Consider the following 18665-nt stretch of genomic DNA (forward strand, 5'->3'; position numbering starts at 1 on the left):
ATAAAAGCATATTTAGATTTGTCAACTAATAATTCTTTACATTTATGTATGAAAAAACATGTATAAAACCTAGTCAAAATGAGCCACATTGGTTTGCTAAATCATAGAATGCATAAACTTGTATGAATCCAGATAATTTATCCATATCTGTTTTATATATATAATTTCTAGTTACGAAGAATCCTACAAAAAATACATGGCCCTCCTGAAAGCTAATTAGTTCTATTCGACATGAAATAGCAGCAAAAAGCTTTTCATCTTGATGAAAAAGAATCAACTCTCGTCTGCGGAATGAACACATGCAGATACGATGGGCAAGATATTAAACAAACACTACATCTAAACTCTAGCTTCCTAAAGGTATCAAGAAACAGATCAGTGTGTGCTGCATGAATCTCATCACAAAAACTATGTCCCAGAAAGAAGCATTAGAGAATGATATCTAACTGAAAGTTTTTCTCTAGGCATCACAAAGATTTCACTGCTCTATACTACTGTTTTCTTCGGAAAAAAAAAAAAACAATTATATAGCAAGGCCGGGTCACTTATGGAGCAAATGTCATCACTAGCTTTATAGGGCTTTGAAATTATACATGTGGCTCCGAAGCTGTTTTACGTCGTCCAGTGACTCATGAAGCAAATGGTCCACATAGAGGCAGATCCCAGCACCACTGAAAAGACTCCAACAAGTACATTAAAATATAATCTAGATATAGGTCTCTGAAAAGATGTTTGATTAGTAGCTATCATATTCCTTTGATATCTGAATTCATCAAATAAATTCCTCAAAGAATTTAGAAGCAAATGATATGACTAGATTAGTACCTCAAAGGACCCAAAGGAAGCCACAGTACATCCCAACGAAACTTTGGCAACCTACAATTTAGATGTAAAAACTTTAGCACATGAATATGGGAAATCAGAGTGATAACCAACCAACGTCATAGATGGGTGTTTTAGAATGTATGTTGTCCAAAGACAATAACTGATTCGATTTTCCCTAACACTAAAGGAGTCTTATGGAAGCACCAGCAAAGCTGTGTGTGATTTGATTCACAAACAAAAGAAAAGAAGCAAACGTGAAACCAGAATAACTAGAAAAGGACATCAATCAGCAAATGATATTTCTAAAAATGTTATAAGTGCAAATCATCAATCATCATTGAATGATGCTTCTTTTTTCTGAAAATTTCTTGTCCTTGTGAAAACCAAGTTATAAGTGCAAAAAATCACCCACAATCAGAAAGATGATACTTATCTCAACACAAAATTATCAAAAGATGGCAAAAAGCAAGCCGATGTATTAAGCATGTCTTTGTGGTTAATTAACAAAATAAAACCAGAATAATTAACAAAAAATAGAAAAGATGCAGAAATAAGTGAAACGAGAATGCAAAAGGGATGTCAGCAAAAGATATGTACAAAACATTAAATGCAAAAAGGGAGAACAATCACATCTAAATCCTCTCATCATAAAGTGATCCTTCTTTTTTCTGAATTACAGTAGTATACTTCTCTTTTATCTTCATAAAACCAAGTTAAAGTGTGGATAATCACCCCACCTTCAGAAAGATGATACATACCTGAACATGTAAATCAACCAAAAGGCGGCATGAAGCAAGCCAATGTAGCATGAATACCACAACCATTGTTGGGAAGACTTCGAGCTAGAAGCTAGACCCCTGACTGCGAATGAACAAGCTAGAACAGCAACCCAATCTGCAAAATATGCACATTATCTGAAAACTAAAGCAATCAATACCAAGTAAATGGTTGGCAAAGTTTTATTTACAATTTAAAAATATAAATATATATAGATGACATTCTGCAACACCATAAGAGCTATAAGATTACTACAATAAGTGAGGTAAACTTCCATCCCTTAGGTAGCCATCAACAAGAACAACTTTATAATGTCATGTTTTTTGCAATCCATGAGTTTCAAGACATACTTGTGCTTCTTTTGCATTAAATGAACATCTAATTTGGACCAAAATATTCATAATTTAGAAAAAGGTTGACCACCTCCATACCAAGCTATAGTAAATGTCACAACATTGATCCTCTTTAATAAACTATGTTGACCAAGTCTAGGAAACATGAATTATTAACCATAAGTTTTCAAATTAAATTGATCCTGCTGACGAGAAGCCTTGCCATTTTTATCAAAAGATGATGCATGTTGCTTCTATGGATTAGAACATAGCGGCCAAGAATTATGTTGGCAAACCCAAATTACTATGCACCATTGTAAGTCCCCTTGCTCATTACATCTCAAAGATGCATAGTCAAAATAAGAAAACCATGTAAATTGATAAAGAGCCAGAAGGACTAAAAAACATGGTGAACCAATCTCCCACGGAGGGTCATATCATACTGTCACGGACTCATATGGAATTATCTAAGTTATGAGGCCTCATTGCGATAGGCATCCCAAAATGCAACCATGCACAAGTCCCGAAGGACCTATAGTCTTAAGTTGGTTAGATTCTAAAGGCGGGAGACAAGTCTCGATATCTCACACAAAAGTGCATCACTGAAGCAATTTAGCAAACACTTGGAAAGCAAAGAGAATAGGACTTTAAAAGTTAAAAAGATAGTCACAAGTCCAGCAATAGTCACTTAACCCAAGTCGCTTGGCAAGCTTGCGCATGATTTGTGTACAAGCTCGATCACTTACACTATACCAGAGCCTCATTCAACCACGTGCCACTTGTGTGATTATAAGGGTTTGAGATGGCTGACGTCTTATGCCCTATGTCTGTGTTGAAGAATTCAATCCATGACACGTGAAAATGGGGATGTTTTAGTCATTTTTTGCTTGATTCAATGATATAGGGAAAAACACTCAAAAACAAAGCAAAAATACAAGCAAGGCTATTGAACATGAAAACAAAGGTGATGAATGATCCGTTGATGAAGGTGTTACAAGTGTGCAATAATTATCCGTGACATTCTATTTATTTAATTTGGCGATGCCCTCATCAATGCATGTTTGTAAGATGCATTGCAACTTGTAAGATACATTGTTTATGCTGCAATTGATTAGGAAGAGCCCTTTATAGTTGCACATCAGTTCTTTGTGCACTTTCTACCTCATGAAGAATCAGAGAGATATTGGTTGGAGCTCTACCAACACCATGTCACCAACCTTGAATTCTTGAGGTCGTCTTCCCAACTATGTCCATTTTTTAATTTTTTGGAAGTCTTCTCCAGTTATGCTTACGCAATATCTGTGTTATGGTGCCATTCCTTAATGGTGTCAATACCATCTTGGTCATGTCCGTGAACTCTATCTCGAGAATCACCTGAAAATCATCCAATGGCACAGCCATCATATTGGTGCTTTTGCTCCATGTCCCGATTTTGGTGGAGACCCCTTTGCCAACTCGAAGATCTACTTGGCCTTCAAGTTCACCGCTTCCATCTGACTTGCACTTTTCTCCAAATTAAACTCTAATCGCTTTGCTTTATGATCGATGATGAAATCATGGGCAGCGCGCTTGTGTCCACCATAGCACTATTAAGCTTAATGTCTACATATATAGGTGACCTCCCTACTTTCAATTTTTTTGCTTTGTTGGCTCCTTACTTGACCCCACTACGCATTTAATAGATCCACTGCTCTCATTCGAGGTCCTTATAAATCATTATTGTTATTGTTGGATTCAGAACTACTCGAGCTAAGGGCGACAACATTACATTTGTCTGATTTCGATAACCAGATAGATGTTGTTAGCGCGAGTGCCGACTTCTAAGGACACTCTCACCATGCGTGGCCCTCCACACAAAAAACATCGGTTGGATTTCGGGTCTTTAACTTTGGTATTAGGCCTTTGTGAATAATTATACTTTTGTTCAGCAGCAATCTCTTTCCCTCGGGAACACCTAGATGGTCAATTTTGCAAAGATTGTTTCTTCTTCTCAAATTTGCAATGGAAGCAAAGTCTATGAGTCATTCTACGATCGTTATATGTGACATTCCATAGATGCAATTCTTATTCAGCCCACGACTTCTAAACAACTAGTCCTTCTTTGACATGTCTTGTATATCCCACAACAATGCTGATAACTGCTTCACATAATATCTCGGATAGAAGTGGTTTGATAAAGTCTCAATTTCCATCACATAACAGACTTAGTGTTCTCGGGCAAGAACCAAGTCTGCAACTCTCACTTCAAATTCTCCCACAATTCCCCATCCGACACTACCCTTGTTGGATCTCCTCCCATCGAGGGTACCACCTAAGCTTCATGTCTCCATTCATAATGAATCGGGCCTTGTTGCCCCAAACTACTATCATATCAAATAGAAAGATCTCAAGTTCTTTTGCATCTCTAACACTCCCGTAGCAATATAGCTTGGGTGCCTTCAAGTTCTGTGGCGCAAAAACGCAGGTATTGCACCCTCACATGTGTAGAGCCCTTGTGAGTACCGTAATTCTTATTGTAAGATCTGCCATGACTTCTTAAAAGTGTTGACTCTATGGCATCTTCTAGCAGTCGATCGACCTGAAATTCCATTCGATCAATCCAAGATTCAACTTCTTTTTGAGAGTTTTGTATGAGTTTTGTACCCTAAATAATTGTCGTTGGCTTTGGTTGAGTTCCTCCATCCTAGCTTAAAGGACAACGTTGTAAGCCTCTCTTTTTTATTCTTATGCTTCCCTAAAGCTAATAGTTTAGACTACACATCCTTCACTCGAGGTAAGTTGCCAACTTTTGGATCACTGTTTTAATTGCCCACTACTCTAGAATGGCTCTAGCAGCCTATAAATGAGTCTACACATGGGCGCCCGCTATGAGCGTGAAGGGCTATTATCCCCTTGTGGAGTCTTGCTCAACTCAACAGGGTGCTTTGTCATGGCGAGTGCACGAACCTTGTTGCTTGCCCAAATTGATTGCCAACTTTGATATTAAATGTCATGGACCTTGAATTACTCGAAGTCTTGAGGCCCCCTCACAATAGTCATTCGCAAAGTTCAACCAAAATGCAACCTCACACAGATCTCGTGCAGCCCCCTTTTTATAGTCTGAAAAAGATGTTGGTTATATTCGAAAACGAGCAACAAAAAAGTCTCGACGTCTCGTACAAAAGTGAGACACTTAATCAATTCAACAAAATCTTGGAAGGGAAAGAGAATAAAAGGATGTCAAACAATAAAAAGACAACTGAAGTCCAGCGATGGCCATTTAATTGGGAGTCAAGTCGCTTGGCATGATTACGCATGATTTGTGTACAAGCTCGTGTTTTCCAAATTGATCATGACACTCTACCGAAGCCTAATCCAGTCCTATGCCACCTATGCGATTACAGGGATCTGAGATGGTTGAATTTTACACCACGCGATCGCCTTGAAGAATTCAACCCGATACACGCGAAAATGGGGGTTGTTTTGGCCCCTTTCAGCTTGTTTTGGCGAGCAATCACTTTGGGCAACTGTTTTCTTGTACAGCTGCTTAGCTTTGTTTTTTGCTTGGCATTATGTATTTTTCCCTAGTTTTTTAGACCAAGTCAATCCGCAAGATTGCGCAATGACCAATTGCCTGCCAGCAAGCATCAATGAGGGCAACGACAGATTCAGTGAGGGAGCATGTCATGGATGATCCTCGCACTCCCACAACATCTTTGTCAACGGACTATTTGTCGATTTTGTTTTCTTGTACAATTGCTTAGCTTTGTGTTTTGCTTGGTTTAAGCGTGTTTTTCCCTAGTTTTTGTAGGCCAAGTTGGTCTGCATGTTTGTGCAGCAAAAAGAACCAAAGCCAGCCACTTTTTCATGTATCATGTTATCTGCCCATGACTTTTATAGGTCTTTTTTGGAGCTCCCTGTACCTCTCACCTAATTGCATCATCTTATCTAGCCAAGACTTTTATAAGTCTTCTTAGAACATGTCAATGCCATCATTGAATGATTGTTCCTCATTTTATACTTTATCAAAGTAACAACTAATTGTTCAAAAATGGAAAAAAAAAAAAATCACTCTTTCATAGTGACTCCATACATCCATCTTAGTATTATATCAACAAACCCTTTGTACAGAATTTTTTATCACCAAAATTCAAATCCATAGAGCATGATTGACCTAGCAACTGTCTTATAAAATTTTTCTTTTAATTCTTTCTTGAATGTATTTATACCAACTGATGAGGGTAATAATTGCGATAAGACTCACGTGACATCAGCTGCACCAGGTGACGCATCACGCCTCTGTCGACTTGATGAGGCATCTGGTCAACGTGGATCGGAACGCCTACCAAGGCGTATTAACGCTCCGTTCAGGTTCGATCCCTCATGCCACGCCAACGGCAACGTCAGAAGCTACCAGAACCAGGGTTTGCCGTACCGAGCCGTACCGCCCGGTACGGGCGGTACGTACCGGTCCGACAGGTTTTCGGTACGCGGACCGATGGTTACCGGTTCGAGGTACTGTAGCAGTTACTGTACTCGGTACACTCAGGTGTACCGCTCGGTATACCGTACCGTACCGGTACCGAGCCCAGGTCAAAATACCGGTACAGTACGGTATTGCGAACCTTGACCAGAACTACGGTCCCGCTCCCTACGGGCCAGCACATCAGACAACGGTAATTCTCACTATAAAAACCCTCGCACTCCGAAGGAAAGAGGGGGGAGAAAAGGGAGAAATCCCCTAGGACCATCCACTAACTTGATCGTCGGAGGGGTCGGGTCGAGCTCCCCGACCCGACCTTTGTGCAGGTGCGAAGGCGTAGGCGGGGGTTCTCTCCCGGTGGAAACGGCGACCCCGTCCCAATCGGAACACCGTGATCGGCCACCTCAACAGTCGGGAGGAGCGTCCCAGGAAGATCCCCATCATCCGGACCCGAACCAAGTCGCGTCGGCCCCGAGGCCACGGCTTAAAGTTGTTTACACCAACATCTTGGCGCTAGAAGGAGGGCCGGAATGTCGGGGGATCACCCGATTGGCTCGGACGAACCTACGGCTGAGAGGTCACATCCGATTGGAGCTTCAGGGGAACATCCCCCGCATGGAGACCTTCGTGGCGAACACCCTGCCACGACCTTAGAGCGCTATTGGCGGATATTCAACGACCCGGGCCTGTCGCCACCCGGCGACGCCCCCGCCGACCCATCGCTCGTGTCATCCGAGGCCTTTCACGACCTCATCCATCAAGTCCGAACTCTGACCGATATGGTGCAATCCATTATTCCACTTGTCTCTCGTCCGTTGCACCTGTCGGTCGTCCAACCACTGCGGCAACAGGAGCCACCCGTTCAAGCCCGCACACCACCTCGGGAGCTTCCCGCTTCGCCTCGGGTCCCATCGGCCCCACTCGGGGATCGAGTGACAGCGAACCCAAGGGGCCACCCGGAACCCAAGGCACTATCTTCGGATTCTACGGACTCCCTTCGAGCCCAGTTGCGCTTCGTCAGCCAACGACTGGACGAGGTGCAGAAGGAGGTTCGCAGGTCGAAGGGAGAGTCGGGGGAGGACGCACACCAGGGATCTCCGTTCACACCCGAGATACAGGATCAGACAGTCCCCCCGAACTTCCGACTCCCCTCCCTGGATGCTTACGACGGCTCCACCGACCCAGCGGATCACGTAGCTGCTTTTCGTGCCCACATGGCGTTGTGTGGAACTTCTGATGCTTTGATGTGTAGGGCATTTCCCACCACCCCGAGGGGCCCGGCCCGCACGTGGTACAGTGGCCTGAAGACCGGGACTATCGCCCCCTTCGACCAGCTCGTCAAGGACTTCGAGCTTAACTTCCTGGCCTATGCCCGGCCGAAACCGTCCGTTGCATTACTCCTCGGGCTCAACCAGAGGGAGGACGAGCCCCTCTCCCATTTTGTAAATCATTTTGCGGCACAAGTCCGGGGGTTGCCGGATGCTCACCCCTCTCTGTTGATGCAGGCGTTTATGATTGGCCTGCGGCCTTCCAGATTCTTCTGGTCTCTCGTGGAGCGACCCCCCACTGAGGTACCTGAGATGCTTCAACGGGCGAACCAGTTCGTCGCGGCCGAGGCCTGGATGGTCGGGAAGCGGGAGGAGCACAAGAGGGTCAGGCCGGAGCCAGCTCGGGGACAACAGTCAGCCACGCCGAGGCGCAGACTGGACCGACCCGACCCGTCCGCGTTGAGGTCTCTGATACCCCCTTTGGGCGCATCCCGAACGGAGATATTTCTCCAAATAAGGGAAAAAGGGCTGCTCAGGCCCCCTGTCTCGATGAAGAACCCGCGGGAACTCGCCGACTAATCCAAGTATTGCCGCTTTCACTGGCAAAGCGGACATGATACTGAGGAGTGCCGCGAGCTGAAGCGGCAAATCGAGGAGAGCTCGTCCGCAGAGGACACCTCGGTAGGTATGTTCGACAGAACAAGGAACCCTCGCCCCATCCGGGGGGCCCCGTTGAGCGCCACATCGACGTCATCACTGGCGGCCCAGCATCCGATGGGATCAGTATGTCCAGAAGGAAGGCATACGCCCGCTCCACTAGGGCCAATGTTCCCCGACGCCGAGGTTGCGTTCCCCCCCGAGGGCGCAGAGCAACCAGAGCATGATGACACGCTCGTGATAATGGCTCGAATCGCCAACGCCCAGGTGAGGAGAATCATGATCGACACGGGGAGCTCAGCCGATGTGCTATATCTTGACGCTTTTCAGAAACTTGGGTTAGCCAAAGAGGCCTTGGAGCCTATCTGCTCAGCGCTCACTGGATTCACCGGCGACTCGATCTCACCGTTGGGAGCCGTCACCTTGCCCCAGACTATGGGAGCACCGCCCAGAACAAAGACGGTGATCTCCACCTTCTTAGTGGTGGATCTCCCTACGGCATACAATGCCATCCTCAGTCGCCCCACCCTCGACAAGATCAGAGTCGTAGTCTCCACCTACCACCAGACGGTAAAGTTCCCGACCCATGCGGGGACAAGGGAGGTCTGGGGGAGCCCTCGTGAGTCCAGACAGTGCTACCTAACGACGGTTTCGCTACACAAAAGGGCGAAGATTGACCGACCCCTGGAGGACCTAAGGGAAACGAAGCGGCCAACCCCGCATCTTGAGCCGACGGCGCCCACCTATGACGTACCGTTGATGAAGGATCGGCCGGACCGGACGATCAAAGTCGGGTCGGAACTCCCCGAACAAGAGCGGGAGCAGCTCGTCGGCTTCTTGCAGGAGAACGCCGACGTCTTCGCCTGGTCGTCGTCCGACATGACGGGCGTCGATCCCGAGACTGCCCAACATCACCTGAACATATCACCTGATGCTCGGCCAGTGAAGCAGAAACCACGACGCCAAGCCCCGGACAGACAACAGGTCGTCCGCGAAGAGGTGGAGCAACTCTTGGCGGCCGGTTTCATAGAGGAAGTCAAGTACTCGCGATGGCTGTCTAATGTAGTCCTGGTAAAGAAATCTAATGGGAGCTGGAGGATGTGTGTTGACTACACCAGTCTCAATCGCGCATGTCCAAAGGACTGCTATCCCCTCCCGAGGATCGACCAGCTTGTCACGACCTTAGCTGGAATTGCCTAAGGCGTGAGGCACCCTTGCGGCCAAAGACTCGAACCTAGCTTGCGTTGCCTAAGTCGCGAGTCACCCGTGTGGCAAAGACGCGAACTTAGCTTGCGTTGCCTAAGTCGCGCTTCGCCCTTGCGATCTTGCTCCGCAAGGATCAGCCACTTTGTAACCTCTCGCAGGTCCCGAAGGACCTGTAAAAGAGAAAGAAAGTTAGATCGAAAGAACGAGCAACGGACAAGTCCCGAAGTCTCGCGAAAAGGGAAGCTTTACAAGCAAATCGTCGAACACCTTGTGTGCACAAGAGAAAAGAGGGAGAGGGAGAAAAACAAGGCTTTCAAGGATGAACGAACAGCTGCAAGCCCACAAACAGCCGCTCACTTGGTCCCGGGCGCAAAACCAAGTTCCCGTAAAGGTCACGTGCGAACTTGCGAAAGAGTGTTCAACGCCCGGTATATAACCGAAGCCCCATCCAGCCATGTGCCACCCGGGGGGTTCCTGGGTGCTGAGATGGCTGACATTTTGGTGAGCGGAGGCAGCACTCCGCTCACCTCCCGCGGCACGCGAAAACGGAGACGTTTTGGGCTGTTTTGGGGCTGTTTTGCTCGGTTCGGTGAGCGATCGCTTTGCAACGCTGCAGCTTGTTCGAACTTACATATTTACAGCAAAATGACCCAAAACCATGAGAAAACATGCTGTCAAGCAGCTGTACATGCGGGTGTGAGCGACGAACGGTTCGTTGAACGGAGTTGTTGCGGGTGCGCGACGACCGTTCGTGACAAGCTGGTCGACACAACCGCCGGGCATGCCCACCTGTCATTCATGGACGCCTTCTCCGGCTATAACCAGATCAGAATGGCGCCCGAGGACCAAGAGCACACGGCCTTCCTCACTGATTTGGGAGTGTATTTCTACAAGGTTATGTTGTTCGGGCTGAAGAACGCAGGTGCTACCTATTAGAGAGCCGTGAACAAGATGTTCGCCCAGCAGATCGGGCGAAACATCGAAGTCTATGTTGACGACATGATTGTGAAGAGCCGTGCGACCACAGATCACTTAACCGACTTGGCCGAAACATTCGCCACGTTGCGGAGGTATGATCTGCGACTCAACTCGGCAAAGTGCATTTTTGGCGTCAACTCGGGGAAGTTCCTTGGGTTTATCATACACGAAAGAGGAATTGACGTCAACCCGGAAAAGGTTCAGGCGATCATCGATATGCAAGCCCCCCGGACAATCAAGGACTTGCAGCAACTGAACGAAAGGCTCGCTGCCTTATCCCGATTCTTATCCCGATCTGGCGATCGATGCCTCCCCTTCTTCCGGGCGCTAAAGAACCCGAAGAACTTCCAATGGACGGCGCAGTGTGAAGAAGCTTTTAGGCAAGTCAAACGACACTTGGCCAACCTTCCCCGCCTTGCCTCGGTCTCTTTTGGGGAAAAACTCGGTATCTATCTGGCTACCTCCCGGCACACGGTCAGCTCTGTCCTAATCAAAGTCTCCAACGAACAACTGTCGGTCTACTACATCAGCCACGTTCTAAACGGGCCAGAGGAGCGGTACCCGCCGATAGAGAGACTGGCTCTAGCGCTCGTGCTAGCGGCTCGGAAGCTACACCCCTACTTCCAAGCCCACCCGATTGAGGTAATCACCGACCAACCGCTTAGGCAGGTTCTATCTAAATTCGATGTTGCAGGTCGGCTCCTCAAGTGGTCGGTAGAACTCGGGGAGTTCGACATACGTTACGTACCAAGGACTGCCATCAAAGCCCAATCTGTAGCCGACTTCGTCGCGGAACTTGCTCAGACCGATGACGAGGGTTCCGAGCAGTCTGAGGAAGCGTGGATCCTGCACGTGGACGGCACGGCCACCTCAAGTGGCGCAGGCGCGGGACTGGTGTTATCGGCCCCCGACGGACGTTCGTTCGAACGCTCCCTCCGCTTCGGGTTCCGTGCAACCAACAACGAAGCCGAATATGAGGCACTCCTAGCAGGACTCAGGCTAGCCCTCGAGATGCAGGTAAATGCTATTCACGTCCTCACCGATTCGCAGCTGGTAGCCGAGCAACTCGACGGCGGATATGAGGCCAGGGAACCAACCATGGCGAAGTACCTGGCGGAGGTAAAAAGCTTAGCCTCCAATTTCTCTCACTTTACGGTATCTAGGGTGCCAAGGTGTTAGAACGAGCGAGCCAACGAGCTGGCTAAACTGGCCTCGAGGTCGAACGCCAAAGCCCATTCTGAGATTGAAGAGCTCCCCTTTCGAGCCATCTCGGTCTCGGTTGTATCTTCAACCGACGCTCGTGCCACGTGGGCGTAGGAGATGCTCCGCTTCAAGCGCAACGGGATTCTTCCCGCCGACGAGGCTGCGGCTCGTCGCATCCGCTGAATGCAGGCATGGTACTCCGAGGTGAACGGACGGCTCTACAAGCGGTCCTTCTCGCATCCTCTGCTGCGGTGCCTCGGGCCTGAAGAGGCTCAGACGGTCCTAGCCGAGGTCCATGAAGGGATCTGCGGGGAGCATATCGCTGGACGAACCTTGGCTTGCAAAATCCTCTGCCAAGGATACTATTGGCCCACCATGTCCCAAGACGCAAGATCTTACGTGCAGCAGTGCGGCCCGTGCCAGAGGCACGCCCGAACGCCCTGGCAGCCTGCAGTTCCGCTCGCACCCATTGACTGCGCATGGCCGTTCGCGCAATGGGGACTGGACCTCCTCGGCCCTTTCCCACCGGCCTCGGGGCAACGGAAGTATATCATCGTGGGAGTAGACTACTTCACCAAGTGGCCCGAGATCGAGCCACTAGCAACGATCACGGAACGACAAGTGGAGAAGTTTGTCTGGAAAAACATCGTGACTCAGTTCGGGTTGCCCAGAACCATCATCACGGACAACGGATCCCAGTTCGCCAACACAAGGTTCCGAGAGTTCTGCGAGAACTATGGGATTCAGCTAAGGTTCAACTCGGTGGCCCACCCCCAGACGAACGGGTTGGCCGAGGTGACCAACCGATCTATTCTGGACGGACTCGGGAGGAGAGTGTCTGCGGCCCGATCTGTTTCAGTGGACGAGCTCCCAAGTATCCTATGGTCCCTGCGGACCACCCCCAAAACCGCAACTGGAGAATCCCCCTACAGCCTCTCATATGGGACCGAGGCCGTCCTACCCCCCGAAGTGGTTTTCCCTATCCCTCGGACAGAAAACTACGATAAAACGGCTTCGGCCCAGGGAATACGAGCCGGCCTCGACCTGCTCGAGGAGCGGCGTGCTGACGCACACCTAAGAGACCTCTCCTATAAGAGAGCCGTCGCCAGAATCTATAACCGCAAGGTACGGTCTCGACCCATTAAATTAGGCGACCTGGTTCTACGCAAGGCCGAGGTCAGCGACCCGACCCGAGCGCGTGGCAAGCTCCCCCCCCAGTTGGGAAGGACCTTATCGGGTTATCGACATCGTCCGGGTCGGTACGTATCGGCTTGCAACCATGCAGGGCCACCCTTTGCCTAGGACGTGGAACGTGCAAAATCTCAAAAAGTTCTTCGTATAAAGGAAAGGTGAAGTAGACAAGATAGAAAGCTAAGACAAGAAGTTTTATTGAAATCAAAAAACTGATTACAGGACCAGACAAGCTACAGACTAAAACCCTAGGTTATTACAATGCTCTATTTCTCGGACGCTTCGGCGCTGTCGTCAAAAGGGACCTCGTCTGGCATATCGACGCTCAGGTCTTCGGGGCAAGAGGCGAAGGGGTTTTCCTCGACCTCCAGGTTGGGGTGGCGCGCCTTGAAGCGAGCCAGTGCAATCCGGTACCCATATTCATAGGTAACCTGCCCCGACCGGATCAGACCGAGCTGAAAGCCCGAGGACTCCTTGTAGTCCTCGATCAGCTTCCTGTCCTTCTCCGGCGGCTGACTCACCTCGGCAGCCAGGGCGTCGAAAGCCCCCTTCACCTCGACACGAGCCTCCTCCAGCTTTCGAGCAAGGGCCGCCGCTTCATCCCGAGGCAGACGAGCCTCGGTTCGAGTCACCCTCAGGAGCGACTGGAGCTCATTATTCTGGTCCTTGGCAGCCTTCACCTCTGATGTGAGGCGCGCCGACTCTGCTTCCGGCTCCGAGCGCGCTGCTCGGCCGCCTCGAGATCGGAAGCTCGCTGCTCGACCGCAGCAACCGCCTTCGGGGCCGCCCCTGCACAGACCTCCTCAATTTGTCGACGCAGCTCGGCGTTGCGGTCGCTCAGAATGCCGAGAGCCCGGCCCGCATCGCGGACACGGTCCATCAACACCGTGGTATAGTGATGGCTCTGCAAAAGGAATGAGTCAGGACAAGTATCGTTCGGGCAAAGAAGTCGATAGCAAGATGCTTACCCACAGCAATGACTTAGCAGGCTTGCCCAACAAAACGTCTGAGGGCATGGTGTAAAGATCCCGAGCCATGTCGGGATGAAGCCCGCCTCGTGCGAAGGAGGTCGCGGCCTCCCCATCGGCCCACACCCGGGTCCCGCGGGTCAAGGCCGCCCACCGGGCGACCAGCGGGTCGGAGGGTTGGCCCTCCGGGAGTCCGCCCATCACCCGAGCTTGATAGGGCTCATCTCGCGCTCCCACAGGGAGGTGACACAGGTCGCGGATAGAGGGTTCCCGAGGCGCCTTCCCTGCCACCTCGTTGCTCGGACCGACCTCTCCTCGACCAGGGCCCCGTCACCGATCACGGCGGCCCGGTTCAACAACGACCTCCCTGGCCCGAGGCGGAGGCATATCCCCCTTCTGGGGTCCCATCTTCTATTTCTTCCGAGGCCTGCTGGCCTCAAGTTCTACTAGCGCTTCTTTTGTGCCGGCCCCGGGCTCGGCCATTTGACGCGACGACGTGACCGACGAAGTGCGCCCCCCGCGCACAGCGACGAGGTTCACCATCTTTGCATGAGAACACCGACATTGGTCAGAACACCCAAAAACAAATCTTTAGGAAAACCCTGACGCTACCCACTGTGGGTATACCTCGAGGCGCCGGGCTAAGACCCGCCTCGACCAGCCACCCCTTGGTCATCTCCCGGATAACCCGGGAGGCTAGGAGAATCTCCTTAAGCCGCCGAAGTTCCCTGCGCTCCTCATCGTTCAGGGACGGAGCGGTGTTGTCAATCACGCGCGCCGCCCACCGGAGCCCGAAGCCCCAGTCCGTCGAACGACAGACATAAAAGAAACGCCCCTTCCATCCCTTATTACTGGAAGGGGCCCTGCTAACCCGGAAGCCCGCACGGGCGGACAGATAGTAGCCCCCCGACCCCTTGGAAAGGCGAAAACAGGAGAGGAAGAGGGACCGGGTCGGGGTGATGTTGGCGTAGTGGCACTCCCCTAGGAACGCCACCAGATAGCGCCAGAAGTTCGGTGCCATCTGTGACGGGGAAATACGCCACCACGAAATGCAAGAGGTGATGACGGGATGCAATGGGAGGCGTAGCCCTGCATCGAAGGCATCCAAAGTCAGGGCGAAACCCTTTGGGATAGGGTCGTACGCCCGCTGCCTCGGCTCGGGGGCAATAAGAACAAACTCCTCCGGGATACCGTAACAGCCCCGGAGGTAACCAAGTGACGACTCGCTCACGGTAGAGTCGAGGTCGTGCGGCCACATTAAGGCTTCGAGAGCCTTAACCGCTTTCTTGTCGGACGACGAGTTGGGGCTCGACGGCAATATTTTCTCTCCGGCATTACCGGAGGTAGACGGTGAAGAAGACGAGGGCAGGGAAGAAGGGGAAGCCATCCTCACCAACCTTAGGAAGAAACAGCAGGATAGCCGATTCAGACGGAGCAACACAGTCCGAAGGAGCAACTAGGCGAATGCAAGTAACAAGACGTGCAGGAAGCCAACTGCACGCTATTTATAGGCCAAATCCCGCCAAAACGGCGACCCTTCCTCTCCTGAAGCACGTTGCGAACGTCACTTCGCCATAAATATGGCCTGACGTGGCAGCCAACCGGCGCGCGGTGCGAATGTTGAAGCACTGATCTTATCGGCCTCGAAAACCAGCGACTCCTGAAAGTGACGGTCCCTTGGGCTTCCCTAGGAAGTGACCTGGCTTCCCTGCCCGCGCATCACTAAGCAATGGATTGATGATCAAGACCAAGTCGCTCCTCGGTTGCGTGTTGCCCGAGACCACGCCTGCGCGGCCTGCCCGCCTGCGCCGTGCTCCTCGGCTCCATGCTGCCCGAGACCACGCCTGCGCGGCCAGCCCGCCTGCGCCGTGCTCCTAGGCTGCGTGTTGCCCGAGACCACGCCTGCGCGGCCTGCCCACCTGCGTCGTGCTCCTCGGCTCCATGCTGCCCGAGACCACGCCTGCGCGGCCAGCCCGCCTGCGCCGTGCTCCTCGGCTGCGTGTTGCCCGAGACCACGCCTGCGCGGCCAGCCCGCCTGCGTCGTGCTCCTCGGCTGCGTGTTGCCCGAGACCACGCCTGCGTGGCCAGCCCGCCTGCGCCGTGCTCCTCGGTTGCGTGTTGCCCGAAACCACGCCTGCGCCGTGCTCCTCGGCTCCATGCTGCCCGAGACCACCGCCTCTGCGTGGCCCGCCCGCCTAAGTCATGCCCCTCGGTTACCTGTCGCTCGAAATCGCAGCCTCTGCTCGGCCTGATCGACTGAGTTGCGCTCCTCGGCCGCACACTACCCCGGGGTCACCGCTACGCACACAGCCCTCCTTCATTACTAAACTCCACGATTCCCGCACCCCTGGCAACGGACCGGCAAACGCCCGGCAGGGACAGTTTCTCAAAGCCGAAGCCATGCATCGGACTCCCATTACAGCAACCGACGCATAGCTTCCTTCCGGGGGGGAATATGATGAGGGTAATAATTGCGATAAGACTCACGTGACATCAGCTGCACCAGGTGACACATCACGCCTTTGTCGACTTGATGAGGGATCTGGTCAACGTGGACCGGAACGCCTATCAATGTGCATTAACGCTCCGTTCAGGTTCGATCCCTCACGCCACGCCAACGGCAACGTCAGACGCTACCAGAACTACGGTCCCGCTTCCTGCGGGCCAGCACATCAGACAACGGTAATTCTCACTATAAAAACCCTCGCACTCCGAAGGAAAGAGGGGGGAGAAAAGGGAGAAATCCCCTAGGACCATCCACTAACTTGATCATCGGAGGGGTCGGGTCGAGCTCCCCGACCCGACCTTTGTGCAGGTGCGAAGGCGGAGGTCGTCCACCAAAGGCGCAGGCGGGGATTCTCTCCCGGTGGAAACGGCGACCCCGTCCCAATCGGAACACCGTGATCGACCACCTCAGCAGTCGAGAGGAGCGTCCCAGGAAGATCCCCGTCATCCGGACCCGAACCAAGCCGCGTCGGCCCCGAGGCCACAGCTTAAAGTTGTTTACACCAACACCAACTAAATTAGTTTCACCCCATTTATCTTCTATTGGAACTCCCATAAATTGTTCACTAGTGTCAATATTTCTTACTACATATTGTAGTTTTCTAATTGTTCAAAATTATGATCCAAAGGCATAGTTGCTTTCATAATTGCCTTTTAATATTTTATATTTTAGTACGGCACAAAATAATCAAATAGTATCTTTGATGTCCCTAATCCTGACAAAATTCTAGAATGAATTGAAACTGTGTACGGATGAATGATACTCATTTGTTAAGTTGAGATCATCCATTAAACGCCAGTAAAGAACAAGAAGCAGAGAAAAACAAACCTGCAGATATGGTCATCCAGCTTTGCATTTCTTCCATGAAATAAGCATGAAAACGCTGCTCATAAGCAGAAGTGGATTGTCAAGAATTGAATAACAAAATTGAATGCTGAATGCTAGTGCAAACAGACTCAAGAGGCATAAGTTATTCCAGTAAAGTTATGCAGAAATAAGGCAAAGGTTACGTCAACGTTCAGCACAAGAACCACCCGATTGAATAGTTCCAAATGTTGGCTGGGCAAGAAAAAAATATATTTCGGAGGTTGAGATGTTTGGTGGTATTCACAAGGTTCATTGTGTCAAAGAAGTTATTTAAAGGGTGCCTCACAGAGGTCCAGAAAGATTAGGACAAATTCACCAAAGACATGAACAAGAAATGCCTCACAAACAAGATTGCTACTGAATCTATTACCCATAAAGGAGGGTTAAACAAAGCACACTATACATGGTTAAACATCGCATGAGCTAAAAGTAACACTGAATTTTCAAAAACTGAAATCTAAGTGTTGAAAATTCATCCTTTTTTTCTAAGCATCGAAACCTGATATGATATCCCTTATACAGGCTAATTGCCATACGAGAATTTCTTCATCTCGAAAAAAATGATTTAAAGATCCTAACGTGCGGAACAAGATTAAACTAGTCGTTACCAGTTCCCATGGATACCAAGCTTGCTGGAAGATGGAGTAGACCATGAACGCGGTATAGCCGAGGAGAAATCCAGCGAAAACACGCTGCGAGAACCCGCACAACATCTCAATGCAAATCATAAACCAAAAACGAACCGTGATTTGGGAACAGGGAACGAGGGTGCAGGTTTCAAGAAGGGCCGGAAGAAGAATTAGAAAAGATGAAACAAACCCTCCACAGACGACTCTGTCGAGCGTGCTCCCTCTCGAAAGATCGAACCATCTCCTCTTGATCTGTACCAGGAAAAAGAAACCGGAAACGAGTCGATCTTGATACCCCGACGGAGAAGCCTACGGAAATGGAGCGCAATTAGACGAAGGAATCTCGGACCTTGGGAGTCGATGGGGTGGGAGTCGTCCTCGATACCATCTTCGCCTCCTCCACGATGCTTCTTCCGCCATTTCGCGGTTAGCTCCATGGATCCGTCGATCAGTCTCCGCAGCCGAGCAACACGAAGACGAGGAGGGGATGGGCAAGGCGGACCGGTCGCGTGACCGTACCTCGTTCGAGGAAAGAGGCTTATGTTTCGTACCAAGTAAAAGACCGAAGAGTTCGTTTCATCTGCTGCCTAATTTTACTCCACGCATACTCGTCCCACCACTTAAAATTAAGATATATAATATATATATATGTACGAAACCGCTCTTAAGTAATCTATGAGAATTATTATTGGTTACATTTATTAATATAATAAAAGATAAGGCTGTGTCACTGATTTAAGTATTAATTTTGTTTAATATATTTCAAATCTGAAACACTATTTAGACTATTTAGATA

General features: G+C 50.1%; 1 protein-coding gene across 1 annotated transcript; it reads right to left on the minus strand.

Annotated features, from left to right (window-relative positions):
- Positions 1-418: 418 nt before the first annotated feature.
- On the minus strand, positions 419-18437 carry LOC135678759 (uncharacterized). The gene is made up of 7 exons (XM_065191900.1): positions 18219-18437; positions 18060-18121; positions 17849-17932; positions 17202-17256; positions 1584-1719; positions 826-876; positions 419-671 (listed from the first exon to the last, which is right to left on the minus strand). The coding sequence occupies exons 1-7, from the start codon at positions 18304-18306 to the stop codon at positions 572-574; spliced, it is 576 nt and encodes a 191-aa protein (XP_065047972.1). The 5' UTR covers positions 18307-18437; the 3' UTR covers positions 419-571.
- Positions 18438-18665: the final 228 nt, after the last annotated feature.

This window comes from Musa acuminata, chromosome BXJ1-1 (assembly GCF_036884655.1).
Source record: "Musa acuminata AAA Group cultivar baxijiao chromosome BXJ1-1, Cavendish_Baxijiao_AAA, whole genome shotgun sequence".
Lineage (NCBI taxonomy): Eukaryota > Viridiplantae > Streptophyta > Magnoliopsida > Zingiberales > Musaceae > Musa > Musa acuminata.